General features: G+C 44.5%; 1 protein-coding gene across 3 annotated transcripts in view; it reads right to left on the bottom strand.

The window, feature by feature from the left end:
• PHEX (phosphate regulating endopeptidase homolog X-linked) overlaps nucleotides 1-16,836 on the bottom strand; it is a 206,911-nt gene that overhangs the window by 105,182 nt on the left and 84,893 nt on the right. For all 3 annotated transcript variants that reach the window (XM_029239873.1, XM_029239874.1, XM_029239875.1), the window contains one exon: nucleotides 10,858-10,959. In XM_029239873.1, the coding sequence (XP_029095706.1) occupies nucleotides 10,858-10,959 (102 nt within the window). The remainder of the gene's footprint in view (nucleotides 1-10,857; nucleotides 10,960-16,836) is intronic.

The raw sequence follows: 16,836 nt of genomic DNA, 5'->3' as shown, positions 1-16,836 counted from the left end.
TCTGCATAGTTCCTGGGGACAGACATGGAGTCAAGGGGTGGAAGTGACCAAGAAGAAGCCTTTGGATCTGTAACAAGAAGGGCTTTTTAGCAGCTGGAGCAACACTGGTGGGTGGCCTGGTTGGGTTCGGAGTGTCCCAGTACTCACTCAGGGCACTCCCCCGTGAGAGATGGTGAACAGGGATTCCTGTAAGGAATTCCTGTAAGGGGTGAGGGAAGTAGTCACTTAATAAACATCAGCTAGTTCAAGCAATACAACCTTGGTGTAAGGGAGCTTTCACCTCTAATAACCCGGAGCTCTCAAAGTGTTGGCCTCAGACCAAGAGCATCGCCAAGAACTTGTCAGATATGTAAATTCCCAGGCCCCACCTCAGAGCTACGGACTCAGAAACTCTGGGGGGTGAGGCCTGGCAATCTATGTTTTAACAAGCCCTCCAGATGGTGCCAATGCACCTCGAGTATGAGAACCAATGACCTACAACACTGCCCAAAACAACATTTCCTTGAGGCTCTATCTAGAACACCGAAACTTGATTAAAGTAACCTCACTCCAACAAGGTATCAGGTATAATATGCCTCTGATAACTATGTGCAGCCAACTGCTCCTTACACCAAATATTTGCTTTGGTATTTAAAAGGTATATCACAAAGATAACACTGGATTCGTTTAAAACAAGAAAATCCAAACTCCACAGAGAAAAGCAGGGTACCCCCACTCCCATCACCCTCTCAGGAGGGGCTGCCCTGCAGGGGTGGGGCGGGGGTGATATATAAGGAGGACCGTGTTCTGACAAAAAGCATCAAAGCACCTAAAGGCTAAGAGGGACCTCAGAGACTGTGGTCTTATGTCATCTACCTTCGTAGCCCAGAGGAAAACACAATGACCCAGACACACAGAACCTCACTTAGCATCTCTCACCAGTCAGTGCGGACAAAGTCTCCCCTCCTGCACAGGACAAGAGTTTGGAAGAAACAGTTGAACACACTTGGAGAGCCTTTCTCATGCTCCAGGCGCTCTTCTAAATACTTGAAGTATATAACTCCTCATAACAAATCTCTGAGGTAGGTACTAATCTCATCATTTTACAGATGTGAAAACTGAGGGTCAGAAAGGTTAAGTAATTTCCAAAGGATCATACAGCTAATAAGTGGTAGACATTGGCTCTGAGTCTAGGCAGTCTTTCTCCAGAGTCTGTAAGCTTCTGTAACTGTACTTCCTGTTGGGGTCAGTGAGGGAGAGGAGATACAAGTGTGAAGGCCACTACCTTGGCCTGTCTGTGCATGTGAGAGAGATGGAGAGACACAGAGCCAGAGAGTGCCGGCAAGCTCAAGATGGCGGGAAGTGTGAACAAGAGATGCAGAGGGAGTGGGGGGGAGCCTGAAAGATGGTTCACATGCTATTTTGTCAGTCCCTGTGTGTTCCTAGGTGAGCGCTGGCGTGGATGCAGGAACTGGGGTGACTGCATTCTTAAGCACCTACACAAACAGGCTTGAATCTGTCACAGGCAAGGGCAGGACACAGTTTGACACAAGCCCTTCCCTTTCTTTTCTTCTACAAAGCAATTTAAAAGGAATACATGAGACGAAGCAGAAGTGAAGGTACCAAGGGAAAGTGACAGCTGGATGCAAACTTGTTGGGATTAATAAGTAAGGAAGAGCCAGCAGAAGCCATGCTCACAGGCTGCAGGGACAAGGGCTGTGACAAGGAAGAGTGAGGTGGCAGAGTGGGCCCCTCAAGCCAGGTGCCCTCACACAGGGTGCTTGGGCTCCTCTAGAACCCCAGGACCAGTCCGCGTCTCCATCACATTAAGACTTCTCCTCATCTTCTCAGAACCCGTGTCACTGCTGTGCTCTCCTAGCAGTGTGGAAACCCCTGCAGAAACGGGACTGCAACTGATCACCCCTGAACACGCAGCTCCTAGTCCAGTACCTGGCACGCTGTTGCTTCTGGAAAAGTCTGTGGAATTGAATTTGCTGAAGCGCTGCTAGCATCCAGATGCGGTGAAATGCGTTGTCACCTTAAGGAGAGGAAGGACGGGAAAAGTCACACCCCAGAGGCTGTGTCCTAGTTGGGGAGCCCCCAGGTACAGATCTGAGACAAGGACTGGAGTGCAAGCACTTCATCTGGGACGTGAAAGAGACACCAAACACTGGTAGGGGACTGGGGAGGTGAGCAGAGAAAGACAGGCAGTCATCAAAGGGGATCTTATGGAGCCAGCTGTCAGTGTGAGCGACTAGCACTTACCCCACTGGGGAAACTCCAGGAGCCTGGGCAGAACACACTCGAGGGAGGAGGGGGCTAGGGCAACTCCCATCAATCACTGGGTTGTGCTCACTTCCCGGACCTTTGGGCCCTCTGGGCGAGTGGCCTAGCACGCGCCAGTGGGAAGAGAAAGCTGTTGGGGAAAATGCGGGTGCTGGCAGCTGAAGTCAGACAGGTGTGTAGTGAAATGGTGATGGCAAGGGCAGTTAGCGCCCCCTCAAGTGCACCGGGTCGGGGTGGTCCTGAAAATCTGCATCTCTAATGAGTCCCCAGGGAGGCGGCTGCTGCTGGTGGTCTAGAAGCACAGCCCGAGAACCACTGGGCTCAGATGTGGGCAGGACACCAACATGGTTGGTCCATGCTGGATACCTGGGGCAAATCCAACACCTAGGGCTGGGCAGAGCTTAAAGATAAAGGAAACCAGAATTACACCCCAAAATATGCCTCTTTGACATAAAAATTATTTTGAGCTGAAGACAACTGAGAAGCAGTGGATACAAGGAAAGGTCCTGCTCTCTCCCAATTTGCCTAAAAGGACATAAATTTTCAAAGTTGTCCCTCCTCCCCTCTCTATGAGGGAGGACAAAAGTGAATCACTGAGACAACTTTAGACCTGGAGACAGCAGCAGAGGAATCTACATAACAACTAACTAGCCTGTATCTACCACTAGTTTCCCATATATTTACATTCCCACCATCTGCCACTTTTGAAAGTCTAAAACTACTTTCCCTTTTTCTTCTTCTTTCTCTACAAATTTATTGCCATTTGGTTTAGATGACATATAAGCCGGAGTTCTAAGCCACTTCTCTGAGTTACTCATTTCTCTGAGTTTCTCTCACATGTGTATGAGATATACCTGTTAGTGAACTTGTTTGCTTTTCTCTTGTTAATCTACCTTTTGTTACATGGACCCAAGTTAAGAACTTAGAAGGATGGAAGGAAAGGTTATTTTCCCTGCCCAACAGAGACAAAGCCGAAGAGGTAAGCTAAATTTCTGCTTGGCCCTCTGTAGGAAAACTCTTCCCACCTCACCCAAAGCATGTGCCTGGGAGTCACATGCTCAGGTGGATGGGACCATGAGACAGACTTCTTGGGAACCCTCTGTACCTGCTATGGCTAAGGTTAAGGCCACTCACAGCATCCTGAGGATGCTGCCTTCCTAGGAGTTCCATCAGGGTCTTTTTCTCTAGGGGTGGCCTGGCAAACAAAGGTCACAGAGGCAAAGAGCACAAACAAATATTTTAGAAAGAATCCAGCTTTTGGCTACAGAATCGAATCCAGCTGGGCACCAGCCGAGTTCCTCCTGATCTGACACAGAGCTCATCAGCACAAGCCTGGTGCCCACCACCAGGGCAGCCAAAGGCAGTGCTGCATCCCTTCCTGCCAGGCCTCACAATCATTACGTAGTGTAGTGACCTTGAGACCCTCCTACTCTGTTCTGGAAAAGGCAAACCTTCTAGAAGACACCCCCCCAAAATAGTTTGTATCACCTTACACTCATTCAACAGCTACAATAGCCAGGAAAAATTAACAGCCCTCCTGTCCTTTGCTGCTTGTTTATAATAAGAGCATATGCTTGCAGGGGACATAGAATCCTAAACAAAAATTGGTGCTTATTTGACCAGACTAAATTTCCAGTTCGAAACCTACACTGTTGGTTTCACAACACAAAACTACTCATGACCTCCTGAGAAATGAGAGGGGAAAGGCAGGGAGATAGAGATAACACATCTACCCTTCATTCACGGAAGCAGAGGCATCCTTGTTTATCTTTTACAGTAATCACCCTTAGCAAAGAGAACGACAAGGCCACATGCCCACGCTTCCATTCTGAGACTGGAGTAACCGCCACAAAAGCCAGGGTGTTAGGCCTCAGCCCACTGCAGGCATCTGGACCCTCCCTGTTCAGGAGGCAGGTCACTAGGGAATGCTGAGGTCAATCCCCTTCAGGAGGCACCGTAATTAGCTGCAGACCAGAGCCTGACTGTGAGAGAAAGGAAAGCTTCTTCCCCTCACAAACTGCAACATTCTTCCAGCTTTCCCAATGCGTTGCCAAGTGACTCAGCGCTGGCCCACTGTGGGCACTATTACTGATGAGAAATCTTCCGCCTGGGTGATATACTGGATACAACACATGCCCTAAGAACAGTGCCAAGTCATACCAGAAGAGCAGGCGAATTATTCACCTCCACTTCAAATGCAGGCAAATCCTGCCTTAATGCAGGGGCTACTCAGTATCAGAAAGACAAAGCCCTAAGATAGTCAGAGATTTCCATCTAAGATTCAAGAAATTATTAGGTAGAGCCTCTCCTTTCATGTTGACTATTAAAAGGCAATCAAATCAAGGACAGCCTAGAAAAAGGGCAAGAAAAAAAATAATTTTTCGAAAACAACCCCATAGCAGAAAGCTGCATAAGAGCCTTCAGCTCTCTAACCGCCTTTGTGAGTGCTATGAGCTCCACCCAGAGGTCATTTCCAGATCTCCATGTTCATTTAATTTGGAAAAAGAAAACCCACATCTTCTGGGGTCCAGAGCCCGACTTGCTTTGGAGAACTGCCGGAAATTCGTAGACAACATTCCCTCTTTCTCACCTTTCATTAAAGGAACTGCTCTAAACGAAGCCACTGACAAAGGATTAATCTCCAAAATATACAAGTTGCTCATGCAGCTCAATATCAAAAAAACCAACAACCCAATCCAAAACTGGGCAGAAGACCTAAACAGACATTTCTCCAAAGAGGATATACAGATTGCCAACAAACACATGAAAGGATGCTCAACATCACTAATCATTAGAGAAATGCAAATCAAACCTACAATGGGGGACTCCCCTGGTGGCGCAGTGGTTAAGAATCCGCCTCCCAATGCAGGGGACACGGGTTTGAGCCCTGGTCCAGGAAGATCCCACATGCCGCGGAACAACTACTCCCGTGTGCCACAACTACTGAGCCTGAGCCCTAGAGTCCACGTGCCACAACTACTGAAGCCCACGTGCCACAACTACTGAAGCCCACGTGCCACAACTACTGAAGCCCACATGCCTAGAGCCCGTGCTCTGGAACGAGAGAAGCCACCGCAATGAGAGGCCCGCGCACCGCAATGAAGAGTAGCCCCCGCTCGTCGCAAGCAGAGAAAGCCCACGCACAGCAACAAAGACCCAACACAGCCAAAAATAAATTAATTAATTTTAAAAAAGAAAAAAAAGCTACAATGAGGTATCACCTCACACCAGTCAGAATGGCCATCACCAAAAAATCTACAAACAACAAATGCTGGAGAGGGTGTGGAGAAAAGGGAACCCTCCTACACTGTTGGTGGGAATGTAAATTGATACAGCCACTATGGAGAACAGTATGGAAGTTCCTTAGAAAACTAAAAATAGAACTCCCATACGACCCAGCAATCCCACTACTGAGCATATACCCTGAGAAAACCATAATTCAAAAAGAGTCATGTACCACAATGTTCATGGCAGTTCTATTTATAATAGCCAGGACATGGAAGCAACCTAAGTGTCCATCAACAGATGAATGGATAAAGAAGATGTGGCACATATGTGCAATGGAGTATTACTCAGCCATAAAAAGAAACGAAATTGAGTTATTTGTAGTGAGGTGTATGGACCTAGAGTCTGTCATACAGAGTGAAGTAAGTCAGAAAGAGAAAAACAAATACCGTATGCTAACACATATATATGGAATCTTTAAAAAAAAATGGTTCTGAAGAACGTAGAGGCAGGACAGGAATAAAGATGGAGACATAGAGAATGGACTTGAGGACATGGGGAGGGGGAAGGGTAAGCTGGGACGAAGTGAGAGAGGGGCATGGACATATATGCACTACCAAACGTAAAATAGATAGCTAGTGGGAAGCAGCCGCATAGCACAGGGAGATCAGCTCAGTGCTTTGTGATCACCTAGAGGGGTGGGATAGGGAGGGTGGGAGGGAGACGCAAGAGGGAGGGGATATGGGGATATATGTATACATATAGCTGATTCACTTTGCTATACAGCAGAAACTAACACAACAATGTAAAGCAATTAGACTCCAATAAAGATGTTCAAGAAAATTAAATTTAAAAAAAAACAAAGGAACTGCTCTGAAGTCTGAAATTCAAGATATACTCAGGGAACCTGGTGACTTCCAGCAGGACAACTACCTTTGATATTTGCACCTGTCGAGGAACTAGTTTGAGTTCCTGGCAGGTTGAACTCAGCTCAAAGACAGTGGAGCGTTCAAAGAGTACTTTTAGAAGAAAAAGTGAGGGCTCTCCTTGAAAAAAAATATAAGACTCGAGAGCAACTCAGGGAGCAAAGAAGAATGTGTCTGATATTAGAAGGACTGGGAATAATCCTCCTTCAGGAAGGACCCATGGCTACTTGCCTAGAAGGCCCAACTGAAAAGCACCCACTCCCTTATACAACCCAGAAGATCCCCCTAAGGCAATCACCAGCCATACTTTTCAAATAACTGACTAGGGTCCCCAGAGCATTCCCCTGGTATCCATCCATTCATAACATGCACACACTACTCACCACTCCACCCCACCCTCCACGCCGATGGCCCTCAGTCCACAAGAGGTCAGGCTAGGATCAAGAGCCCCCAGTTTGCTGGGCTCTCAACTGCCCAGTGCAAGACTTGCTCTGTTCCAGATATCATAAGCTAGCCCAGCAAATAAATGAAGCGTTCAAACAACAACAACAGTATGTTGGTGCACCAAGTTTCATCTACCACCTGGAGAGCTTCTCATCACAGCCCGCATGCTCCTGCCTTCAACAGCTTGTGCCTTACATGACTTAAGACAGCTCTGACAGGTTCTCAAAGGGGAAAAAATCAAACTTACCCTGTCTTCCTCCAACACCACGCCCCCACCCCCAACACTGCCACCCAAGTTCTTTCCTCACTATGAAACACTGAACAGTCTTTCCGTGTCTATTGACAAAAATATCTATGGCCATATTTATCCACCTCGGGAGTATTAAAGCTCTACAAAATATCTGTGCTAAACCTCTGCACATTCTCCATTAAACAAGGCTAAGCATTCCCAGAATGCTGACCTCTTTTCTTCTTTAATAGACTTTTTTAGAGCAGTTTTAGGGTCACAGCAAAATTGAGCAGAAAGTACAGAGTTCCTATATAATCCCGGCCCCCACGCATGCACAACCTCCCCCATTATCAACATCTCCCACCAGAGTGGGACATTTGTTACAATCTATGAACCTGCATTGACACACCATTATCACCCAGAGTCCACAGTTTACATTATGGTTCACTCTCGGTGCTGCACATTCTATAGGTTTGGACAAATGTATAATGATATGTATCCACCATTATGGTATCATACAGAGTATTTTCCCTGCTCTGAAAACCCTCTCCCTCTTTGTTCCTTGACCATAATGCAAAAAATTCTGTGCTCAGCATGACTTAGTATGACTCTAAGCAGAGGACCCGAAGCCTGCCTAAGGATAAGCACCACCAAGGAGACTGGTTTAAATCACAGATGTTCAGACTGCACCCTCAATCCACTAAATCAGACCTTGCTAGGGAGGAGCCCAGAAAGCTAGACACAGTCCAGGCACCCCAGGTGATTGCTATCATCAGTAAGTTTCAAAAATACCTCTCTAAAGAAGAAATGCTCCTAAGTTCAGTCTCCCAGCTGAAGAGCAGCATCCATTAAGAATGTAGCAGGCCACAGCAATCAGAGAAGGAAAAGAAATAAAAGGAATCCAAATCGGAAAAGAAGAAGTAAAACTGTCACTGTTTGCAGATGACATGATACTATACATAGAGAATCCTAAAGATGCTACCAGAAAACTACTAGGGCTAATCAAGGAATTTGGAAAAGTAGGAGGACACAAAATTAATGCACATAAATCTCCTGCATGCCTATACACTAATGATGAAAAATCTGAAAGAGAAATTATGGAAACACTCTCATTTACCATTGCAACAAACAGAATAAAATACCTAGGAATAAACCTTCCTAGGGAGACAAAAGACCTGTATGCAGAAAACTATAAGACACTGATGAAAGAAATTAAAGAGGATACAAACAGATGGAGAGCTATACCATGTTCTTGGATTGGAAGAATCAACATTGTGAAAATGACTACACTACTCAAAGCAATCTACAGATTCAATGCAATCTCTATCAAAGTACCAATGGCATTTTTCACAGAACTAGAACAAAAAATTTCACAATTTGTATTGAAACACAAAAGGCCCCGAATAGCCAAAGCAATCTCGAGAAAGAAAAAGGGAGCTGGAGGAATCAGGCTCCCTGGCTTCAGACTACACTACAAAGCTACAGTAATCAAGACAGTAAGGTACTGGCACAATAACAGAAATATAGATCAATGGAACAGGATAGAAAGCCCCGAAATAAAGCCACACACATATGGTCACCTTATCTTTGATAAAGGAGGCAAGAATATACAATGGAGAAAAGACAGCCTCTTCAATAAGCGGTTCTGGGAAAACTGGACAGCTACATGTAAAAGAATGAAATTAGAACACTCCCTAATGCCATACACAAAAATAAACTCAAAATGCGTTAAAGACCTAAATGTAAGGCCAGACACTATCAAACTCTTAGAGGAAAACATAGGCAGAACAGTCTATGACATTCATCACAGGAAGATGCTTTTTGACCCACCTCCTACAGAAATGGAAATAAAAACAAAAATAAACAAATGGGACCAATGAAACTTAAAAGGTTTTGCACAGCAAAGGAAAACATAAACAAGATGAAAAGACAACCCTCAGAATGGGAGAAAATATTTGCAAACAAAGCAACTGACAAAGGATTAATCTCCAAAATATACAGGCAGCTCATGCAGCTCAATATCAAAAAAAACAAAACAACCCAATCCAAAAATGGGCAGAAGATCTAAACAGACATTTCTCCAAAGAAGATATACAGATTGCCAACAAACACATGAAAGGATGCTCAACATCACTAATCGTTAGAGAAATGCAAATCAAAACTGCAATGAGGTATCACCTCACACCAGTCAGAATGGCCATCATCAAAAAATCTACAAACAATAAATGCTGGAGAGGGTGTGGAGAAAAGGGAACCCTCTCTTGCACCGTTGGTGGGAATATAAATTGATACAGCCGCTATGGAGAACAGAATGGAGGTTCCTTAAAAAACTAAAAATAGAACTACCATACGACCCAGCAATCTCACTACTGGGCATATACCCTGAGAAAACCATAATTCAAAAAGACTCATGTACCACAATGTTCACTGCAGCTCTATTTACAATAGCCAGGACATGCAAGCAACCTAAGTGTCCATCGACAGACGAATGGAGAAAGAAGATGTGGCACATGTATACCATGGAATATTACTCAGCCATAAAAAGAAACGAAACTGAGTTAATTGCAGTGGATGGACCTAGAGTCTGTCATACAGGGTGAAGTAAGTCAGAAAGAGAAAGACACATACCGTACGCTAACACGTATATATGGAATCTAAAAAAAAAAAACGTTCTGAAGAACCTAGGGGCAGGACAGGAATAAAGACGCAGACGTAGAGAATGGACTTGACACGGGGAGGGGGAAGGGTAAGCTGGGACAAAGTGAGAGAGTGGCATGGATATATATACACTACCAAATGTAAAACAGAGAGCCAGTGGGAAGCAGCCACATAGCACAAGGAGATCAGCTCGGTGCTTTGTGACCACCTAGAGGGGTGGGGTAGGGAGGGTGGGAGGGAGACGCAAGAGGGAGGAGATATGGGGATATATGTTTATGTATAGCTGATTCACTTTGTTATACAGCCGAAACTAACACACCACTGTAAAGCAATTATACGCCAATAAAGATGTTAAAAGAAAAAAAAAAAGAATGTAGCAGGCGTTTCGCACCCATGCAAGCTCCAGCTCCACGAGAATACCTAGAACTCAAGATGGGTTCCATTCTTCACTTCTCAACAGCAAGGCTGCTAATACTTTTCTCACTTATCCCCTTATATTGTTGCCAGAAAGGTTTACAAGGCCTAGCAAGTGTCTGCTTCTATTAGGAAATGTTTCTGTATTCCTACGCAATGGTCTACTATTGGTCTACAGTTTATAAACATGCTATTTGGATCATTTGCACAAAATGATGAGTTAGGAAGTAGGTCTGCTTGGTTACAGTAGAGGATTTGCCTGAGGACATTAGCACACATCGTGCACGGAGCAGGACACACAGCTAATATCGGTTTTTCTTCTTTGTGCCTTGAGGGCTCTTCTGCCAGCTGCTCCCCCTGGCTCCCCACTGCTCTGCATTCTGCCATAGCCACTGATGGTTTAATGGCAAAATTCGCTGGGCAGCAAGCCATGTGGCTCTTACAGACGGCAATTAGGAGAGAAGGAAAGGCTGAATTACAAGGTGTTTGAAAACGCAGTCTGAAAAAGTCAGATCTTATTTTCTCTTGCCTCCTGGTAATAAAATCTCTGTATTCATCCCAAAACAGACAGCTAACTCTGGGATCATTTGGAGTCAACAGCTCAGTCAATATAAAAATCCACTACACAGTCAATGGGGAGCATGAAAATCCATTAAAACCAGAAGTCATATTTTTTTCATCATAAGGAATCCTTACCTTTTCTTTGGCTTTCCTTTTCGTCCCTGCATCCATCCACTCATTTTCTTTCTCCAGCATGTCAATAAAGGCCCATCGAACACCCTCAATCAATTCCTCCATCTATAAGGAAATGCCCAAAGAAGGAGGTCAAAACCAAGAAGCTTCAGACAAGCTTTTCTAGGCCACGATAAATAGTCCAATGCTAAACACAGTGTCAAAGAGGCTCCTTTAAGCTTGACTCCATGCTCTGGCAGCATTTCTTTGCCCAGGAAAATGCCTTTTCCCCCCATTACTAGAAGAAAACTAACCACTTCTTTCCTTGAGAACAATGTGATGGCCCACTTGTAAAAGGATTACATGAGGAAAGGAATTCGCCATAGGTTATGACTAATAACTTACCTGTAGCTACTGTATTAGTGCACCCATATCAAGGTTGCAACTAATTTCAATAGGTTAATAAGGGCTTGAGAGAAAAAAGCAAAGGCATGTGCTGTGTACTTCAGAAAGGTATTGCAGAAGAAAGTGAGTGAACAGTTGAAAGAGATACTGTTAACAGAGAAACAGGCAGGGAGAGCCAGCACCCTAGACACTTCTCAATATGAATCACTTATGTCAAGACCCCAGTTCTCTCCAAATTAATGCCAGTGGTTAAACCAAATGCGTGGCTGTTCTCTGTCATCTTCCTACTCTCCTCTCTCCTCTCTGACAGCTCAGAAAAGTCGTATGCTATTTCAAGTCTAAAATGGTTAGGTCTCAAGAGGACTGCTACAGAAACACGGTCTTCTGAAAGCCCTGTTTCAAAGTGTTCCAAGAGTGGGACCACACCTACAGTGATGATGTGTTTGCCCTGGCTTTTCATCCAGCATCTGTGGGTCAGCAGAGAGGACTGGGGGAGAGAGGTGCTAACACTTAACTTCAGCAGCCCACATGGAGCAGTCTGGGGAGGCCCTGCTTGTCTATGGGTGAAAACCAATCGAAATTCCATTCTCCTACACAGATGCTTCACTTTTCCTAATAGGACACTCAAGAAAGCATATAATACTAGGTTTGGCACCAGAATGAAAATTTTCATTTGAAATTATGGAGGTGTAAATCCATTTTTAGCATTAATTCTAGAAAGAAAGAAATTTAGATGTTTCCTTGGTTCTATAATGAATTGTCAGCACAAAGCTCAAAATAGTTTTTTTTTCTGTTTAATAAGTTTTCAGCTATGTTTTCAGTTCAATAACAGTTGTAAGGGAATAAGAGCTGGAAATCAGTGGGCTGGGTTCCATTGTATGTAAATAAGAACAAACAGCAGATGGAGGCGGGGGTACTTCACAGCTATTTCTTCCCAACTTAGTAAAAACATTAAGAGAAAAGAAACCTCAACTTGAGATTGGGGCGTGATAAAGACAGGAAATGACAGAAGAGCAGGTCCTTTAAAATCATTAGTTCGCTGGTTCTCAACCTTGTCTGTACACTGGGGTCTCTGGTTGGGGGGTGGCGGGAGGAGCTTTAAACAATGCTGATGTCATTGTTGCAGAGTGAGGCCTGAGCACTGGGAGGTTGCAAAGCCCCTCCAGGTGATTCCAATGTGCAGCCAGGATGAAGACTCACTGGTGTAGGGAAGCCACTTATTTTACAGATAAGGAAATTAGGAGTCAAGAGAGTCCATGACCAGGACTTTCCTGGCAATCCAGTGGCTAAGATTCTGCACTCCCAATGCAGGGGGCCTGGGTTCGACCCCTGGTCAGGGAACTAGATCCCACATGCCGCATCTAAGACTTCACATGCAGCAACTAAGAGTTTGCATGCCGCAACTAAAGATTCCTCATGCTGCAACTAAAAGATCCCAAATGCCGCAACTAAAGGTCCTGCATACCGCAACGAAGATCCCACACGCCACAACGAAGATCCCAAATGCCACGACTAAGACCTGGCGCAGCCAAATAAATAAATAAATATTTTTGAAAAGACAGAGAGAGAGAAAGAGAGAGTCCATGATCTCTTCCAGCTCTTACAGCTGGGAAGGGTCAGAGCCAGGACCTGACCTCAGAGGTAAATGACAGTTGTGAGGTCAGAACGTCCAGGAGCAACAGAGGTGTCCCTCAGAAATCAGAGGAAAATGCCAGGAAAGTAGAAGAAAACAGAGAGAGATGCAGCAGTGACCATTTCAAACAGAAAACCCACAGAAGGAGGGTGCTAAAACAACAAGGAAATCTTCAGGGCCTAGATCATTTGCCTCTGCAGTCACCAGCACCCCTAAGTCTTTATGACATCACTGTAGGGGAGCAAAATTTGCCACCCTAAAATATGTCTCTTTGGCATATCAATTGTTTTAAGCTGGTCATTTTCTGAGGAACAGCAGACATAGGAAGGGATCTGAAAACGAAATAGCAGTTGCCCTTTTGTAAGAAATATCTCCATTTGTAAGGGAAATTTCCATTTGAAGGGTGTCTCCCTCTCTGTACCTGGAAGAGGAGGATGACTAAATCTCCAGAAACTCCTATCAATCAATGGAGAAGTCATCGACTTAAATCTTCATCACAATCACCGTCCTTTACCGCACTTTTCCTAGTATTGCCCCATAACTGACATCTTCTTTCGTCTTTAGCTGAAGATGGTATATAAGGTGAGGGCTTTGGCCGTTTTGGCAAGCTGCTTAGTTTTCCCTGGTCTCTCCCATGCATATATGTTACTTAACTTTGTTTGATTTTCTGCTGTCACTCTCTATCACATCAATTTAATTCTTATATCAGCCAGAAGAATTTAGAAGGGGAGAGGAATACTTCTTCCTCTCCAACATCATCATGCAGCAACACACATCAGCCAGCCTGTCACCTTCACATAAAAAGAGAAACAGTAAGTTCCCAAACTAGGGAGGGGCAACAGGGATGGAAAGAAATGGGTGCATTAATTTGCCAGAGATTCAGCGACTGAATCAATGGAACCAGGTGATTAATTTTGTGGGGAGGTGAGGAAAGGGTGGGAACAGTCAGATTAATTCCCAGGCTTCAGACACAGGCAACCAGATGGATACTGCCACCATTTTCTTTTTCTTTTTCTTTTTTTTTTTGCATTTTTAAAAATTGAGTTATAATCGACATATATTAGTTTCAGGTATACAACATAATGATTTGATATTTGTATATATTATGAAATGATCACAATAATAAGTCTAGTTAACACCCATCACCATGTTACCAAACACAAGTTCATATGCCCAACGCACAGTGAGGACAAACAATCTGAAACATCGGAGTCTAGAGCAGAGAAAGGTTTATTGCAGGGCCAAGCAAGGAGAACGAGTGGTTCATGCTCAAACACCCTGAACTCCCCAGCAGTTTTCAGGCAGAAGTATTTATAGGCAAAATTTGGGGTGATGGCTGCAGGGTGTGTAACTTTCTTCTGATTGGTTGGTGGTGAGGTAACAGGGCGGTGCTCCAGGAATCCTATGCTCAGCCTGGAGTTACCATCCTCCCCCTGGGTGGGGGCCTTAGTTCTTGCAGAAGAACTCAGAGATATACGGCTATGTGTATCCCTTGAGGAGGAACCAGGACTCTGCTGCACAGTTGTCTCCTTATTCCTCCTCCTTTGTTTCTGCATTCCCTCCCTTCCCTGCTTAGCAACTGTTTGAAGCTGCCCTTGGGAACTCAGGGAAGGTCAAGCAGGCTGAAGCCTTTTTCCTGCGAATAAGAAACGCGGGACACGGAAAAGGTTTGTACCAGGGAGGGCCCCGCAGAGTCTTGCTCCGTTTCAACCAAACATAGAGTATTTTTTTTCCCTTGAGATGAGAACTTTTAAGATCTACTCTCTTAGCAACTTTCAAATATACAATACAGTATTACAAATTATAGTCACCATTTTCTAAGACATAGAACGTTGGAAGAGAAAGACAGGTGAAGACAAAGGCCAGACCTCACTGGGAAGTGGAGACATCAAGTCTGCACAACCCAGTCAAGGAGTCTGTCTATGAAAGAGAGAAAGCAAAGACAGGGTACAAGTGGATATAGGGTTAAGAGAGGGTTCTGAGTTTGGGTTGTGTGCATTTGTTTGTTGCTGCTGCTGTTGTGGGGTAGTTGCCCATGTGAGAGGTTTACCTGTGTTTATGTACTGACGGACATTCAACAAGAAGGAAACGAAAAACCTGATTAAAAAATGAGCCAAAGACCTTAACAGACATCTCACTAAAGAAGACATACAGATGGCAAACAAACATAAGAAAAGATGTTTCACATCACATGTCATGAGGGAAATGCAAACTAAAACAATGAGATAGCACTACACACCTATCAGAATTGCCCAAATCCACAACACTGACAATACCAAGCACTGGAGAGGCTGTGGAGCAACAGAACCCTCACTCACTGCCGGTGGGAATGCAAAATCGGAGAGCCATTTTGGAAGACAGTTTGGTAGCTTTTTTACAAAACTAAACATACTTTCACCATACAATCCAGCAATCACATTCCCTGGTATTTACCCAAAGGAGATAGAAACTTATGTCCACCCAAAAGTCTGCACCCAGATGTTTATAGCGACTTTATTTATACTTACCAAATCTTGGAAGCAACTATGGTGTCCTTCAGTAGGTGACCAGCTAAACAAGCTGTGATACATCCAGACAATGGAATATTACTCAGTGCTAAAAAGAAATGAGCTAGCAAGCCATGAGGAGACATGGAGAAACCTTAAGTGCATATTACTAACTGAAAGAAACCAATCTGAAAAGGCTACATGCTTTATGATTCCAATGATACCACATCCAGAAAAGGCAAAACTATGGAGGCAATAAAAAGATCGGCGGTTGTGGGGTGGGGGTGGGGAGAGATAAGCAGGCAGAGCACAGAGAATTTTCAGGGCAGCGAAAATACTCCGTATGATATTATAATGATACATTCATGTCATCATACACTTGTTCAAATGCACAGAATGTACAAGAGTGAACTCTAAGGTAAACTATATACCTTGGGTGATAATGATGTGTCAATGTAGGTTCACCTTCAGTTTAAAAAAAAAAAACTGAGTGATGTTAATGAGAGAAACTATGCATGTGTCAGGGGCAGGAGTGTTAGGTAGCTAGTCAGACATGAGAGGGTCCTGCCCCATCCTGGATGGTTCATCTTTCCCTCTCCCACCAGGACACCTGGTGGACAGAGCACACCCAGAGATCCTCCCTCTTGTGGCCGAGGACCACCACTAGGTCTCCAGCCGTATCAGGACCAAGCAAGACAAAACCGCCAGCACAGGTTGACGCAGGCGCACCAAGACCTACAAGGTGACTCAAGGTAACCCAGGGTTCATTACGCCTCACTTGTAATAACTTAGCATTGCGGCTTTTGCTTCCCCGCCCCACCCGATGGGTTCTGCTTGGGTGCTTATGGGTAAGTGCCTGCATACTAGCAGGAAAGTTATATAACCTAAAGCTGTCGATCAACTTGACAATCAAATGACATAGGACACACCCAACCCTGTCCCATTGCAGGGCTGCTCTGGTTTCCAGGTAGCCCACTCTCATCCTTTCTTGGGAGTGTACTTTCGCTCTGCTTAATAAAACTTTTGCTACTTAAAACTGCTCTATGCCTCCTGACTGAATTCTTTCCCTTGAGGAGGGCAAGAACCGAGGAAATCGCCATTCCACGAAATCTCTATACCCTCCTCTCAATTTTGTTGTTGAAGGAGAGAATATGCCATCTCAAAACATGTCTCTTTGGCTTAAGGATTATCTCGAACTGATTATTTTTAAGAAAGAGCACACAAAATAAGTGCTAAAAACCAAGAGGTTACCCTCTTGGAAGAAACACTTGCATTTATAAGAGAAACCTCTGCGTCTCCCTCTCTGTATCAGGAAGAGCAAGTTGACTAAATCTCTAGAAACTTTTATCGATGGAGAAGGCAAGGCATGAACTTAAGTCTGCATAACAAGCAGACCTTTGTTTACTGAGCTTTTCTCAATAACCTCCCTCAACTGTCTCCCCAGCCCTCACCCCACTCTCCAACATCTTCTTCTGTCTT

This window comes from Monodon monoceros, unplaced genomic scaffold, assembly GCF_005190385.1.
Source record: "Monodon monoceros isolate NGI ecotype Baffin Bay Population unplaced genomic scaffold, NGI_Narwhal_1 Super_Scaffold_22, whole genome shotgun sequence".
Lineage (NCBI taxonomy): Eukaryota > Metazoa > Chordata > Mammalia > Artiodactyla > Monodontidae > Monodon > Monodon monoceros.
Note: the sequence above shows the minus strand (reverse complement) of the source record. Positions and strands in the feature narration are given on the sequence as shown.